General features: G+C 47.4%; 1 protein-coding gene across 1 annotated transcript; it reads right to left on the bottom strand.

Moving 5' to 3' along the window:
- Window positions 1–656: 656 nt before the first annotated feature.
- Window positions 657–2,890, bottom strand: LOC122546780 (histone H2A-like). The gene is made up of 2 exons (XM_043685415.1): window positions 2,855–2,890; window positions 657–1,043 (listed from the first exon to the last, which is right to left on the bottom strand). Exons 1-2 carry the CDS (start codon window positions 2,888–2,890, stop codon window positions 657–659), a joined length of 423 nt encoding a protein of 140 aa, XP_043541350.1.
- Window positions 2,891–3,225: the final 335 nt, after the last annotated feature.

The following is a 3,225-nucleotide window of genomic DNA, read 5'->3' as shown; positions in this document are numbered from 1 at the left end:
ATAATCCTTCCAACAACTTGCCTTCTACTGATTTCAGGCTCATCGGTCTATAGTTCACTGGCTTTTCCTTACCACCTTTCTCAAATAATGACACCCGTCTTCCAGCAACTAGTCCAGAACGAGAGGGCATAGGTTTAGGGTGACATGGAAAAGATATAAAATAGACCGAAGGGGAAACATTTTCACGCAGAGGGTGGTATGTGCATGGAATGAGCTGTCAGACGATATGGTGGAGGATGGTACAATTGCAACATTTAAGAGGCATTTGGATGAATATATGAATAAGAAGGGTGTGGAGGGATATGGACCGGGTGCTGGCAGGTGGAACTAGATTGGGTTGGGATATCTGGTCAGCATGGGTGGGTTAGACCGAAGAGTCTGTTTCCATGCTGTACATCTCAATGACTCTGACTCTAAATGGCCAGTTTCCACACCATAGGGATTCTACGAGAAAGTCATTTGGACAGGTACATAATCGGAAATGTTTGGATACATGTAGACCAAGGGGAGGCAGGTGAGATTAACTCAGTTTGGAATTATGGTTGACATGGATGGTTTGGACTACAGGGTCTGTTTCTGTGCTATATAACATTACGACTCTAATTCTTGCTATTTGTATGTTCTACCCTCTTCACATCTTTCCAATAATGGTCTCTTCACTTTTTAGCGGCGCCCCCAGTGGCGGTTTTCTTGGGCAGCAGCACGGCCTGGATATTAGGCAGCACCCCGCCCTGAGCGATGGTCATCCCTCCCAGCAGCTTGTTGAGGTCCTCGTCGTTGTGCACGGCCAGCTGCAGGTGCCTGGGGGTGATGCGGGTCTTCTTGTTGTCCCGGGCCGCATTGCTGGCCAGCTCCAGGATTTCAGCCGTCAGATACTCCAGCACCGCAGCCAGATAGACTGGCGTTCCGGCACCCACACGCTCAGCATAGTTACCGTTTCTCAGGAGCCTGTGAACACGGCCCACCGGGAACTGCAGGCCAGCCTGGGACGACCGAGACTTCGCCTTGGCGCGACCTTTCCCACTGCCCTTTCCTCTTCCAGACTTGTGGGCGGAACGGTGGCACAGTGGTTAGCACTGCTGCCTCACAGTGCTAGAGACCCGGGTTCAATTCCCGCCTCAGATGACTGTGTGGAGTTTGCACGTTCTCCCCGTGTCTGCGTGGGTTTTCTCTGGGTGCTCCGGTTTCCTCCCACAGTCCAAAGATGTGCAGGTCAGGTGAATTGGCCATGCTAAATTGCCCGTAGTGTTAGGTAAGGGGTAAATGTAGGGGTATATGTGGGTTGCGCTTCGGTGGGGCGGTGTGGACTTGTTGGGCTGACGGGCCTGTTTCCACACTGTAAGTAATCTAATCTAATCTTCCCCTATCACCTGACCCTCACCCAGCCTCACAAATCTTCCTTATCTCTAACAATTCATCTCTAGCCTTAGAACCCTCCCTAACTCTAATCCCCTCTAGTCACTCAAAGCTCTGCTACATGTCCCTTTCTTTGACTACAACCTTCAGGACACCCCATTTTTATTTCTCACTTGATGACGGCCTTTTCAGATTCCTGTGCTGAGCTCCAGAATTTCCTCCTAAACCTCACCGGCTCTCTTTCCTCCCAAACACATTGACCAATCATGTGTATTCTATTCTAATAACACCTTTTCTGACCTGGTTTCAAAGGTGGCCTGTCATATTCCTATACTAAGTGTCTTGAGGTTTACAGCACAGAAAAAGGGTCTGTGGGCCATTGAGTCTGTGACAGTAAGAAAAACTACCACCGAGCTATCCTAATCCATTTTCAAATACATAGTCATTTGCATCATCGGTCATTGTATCAAAAGCGGGCACCTAAATATGTCTTAAATGCAACAATTGGGATTTCTGTGTCTCCCATCCTTACAGAGAGTGAGGTTTACACCAACTGTTGTTCTACGATGACATCACCCACAGGAACACAGAGCAGCTGGGTGTGTGCAAACCAGAGATCACCAACACATTGGGAAGGATGGCAGGGTCCCTGAGAGGGGGCACAGGAGATTTACCAGGATGATTCAAGGAATGGGAGATTTTAGTAGTGTGTTTTGGATTTTTTTACACTATTCATTTTTATGATATTGGTGTTGCAGATACATAGAGAATATCGATCTACAACAGATGGACTCCCCTTCTCTCCCTCTCCCCTTGCCTGGGCTGTGCTAACCTTCAGGTTAAATCACCAGACATCTCTGCCTGATGAGAGAGCATCCCTATGGTCTGGTAGGGCAATGCTGTCTTTACCTTTTACATATTGATGCCACTGTATCTCGGGGGTGGAGAGAGGGAATGTTGAATGTAGTGGATGGGGCATCACTCAGGCACAATGCTTTGTCCTGGAGGATGTTCACTTTCTTTAGTTTTGCTTGGGTCTACACTGATGCAGGCAAGTGGATAATGTACCAACACAATCCTGATGTGTGCCTTATCGAGAGCAAACAGACACTGGGGAATCAGGGGTTTGGGGAAACAGATTGTTCTCCTTGTAGCAAAGGAAATTGCGGGTGCGCTGTGACAGAGGGGTTTACAAAAGGTACACGTTATAATTATAAACCTTACACCCAGCTGCTCAATATCCAAGGATTATAGGACACATTGTAGGTTTGGGGAGATCTATTGAGAGAATGGCATGATTCAAAGGAGAACTTTTATGCAGCAAGTGAGATTGAGCTGGAACACAATACTCACACAAAATGTGAATATCGAGGTCCTGATGAATTGAGTAATTCTGTCAGAGTTTGGTGTTACAATTACTGAGATTCCGATCTGAATATCTGCCTGTAATACAATTTTATAAAATCCGTCACTGTCAGTTCACGTTAGAAACTCTCACCATCCCCTCCTCCTGGCCCAGGATGACTGTACACATTACCGCTTGTGGAGACCAGCAGTCAGTTCAGAGGGAAATCTATGTGGGTTTCTATGAGTTTTCACCTTGGGACTTCATGTGACTGAACAGGGCAGATCTTTCACACATGGGACAGAATGTTCCAAGAGTCAGTGAGTTGTGGAGAGCAAGATTTGCTTCCTTTTCTTTCCTTCCGTGCTACCGCTGTGACTCATCAATAAGACATGGGGTGTGAAAGGCTCATGCAGCTTGATAGGCGAGTTGTCTCCATTCTGACCAATGGGCAGCAAGATCCTCCAAGTCACTCCATAGAGTATCACTAAAAACAGAGGAACTCTGCATGCTTTCCACCGCCC

This window comes from Chiloscyllium plagiosum, unplaced genomic scaffold, assembly GCF_004010195.1.
Source record: "Chiloscyllium plagiosum isolate BGI_BamShark_2017 unplaced genomic scaffold, ASM401019v2 scaf_7439, whole genome shotgun sequence".
In the NCBI taxonomy this organism is placed as follows: Eukaryota; Metazoa; Chordata; class Chondrichthyes; order Orectolobiformes; family Hemiscylliidae; genus Chiloscyllium; species Chiloscyllium plagiosum.
This window is presented reverse-complemented; position numbering and strand designations above follow the sequence as displayed.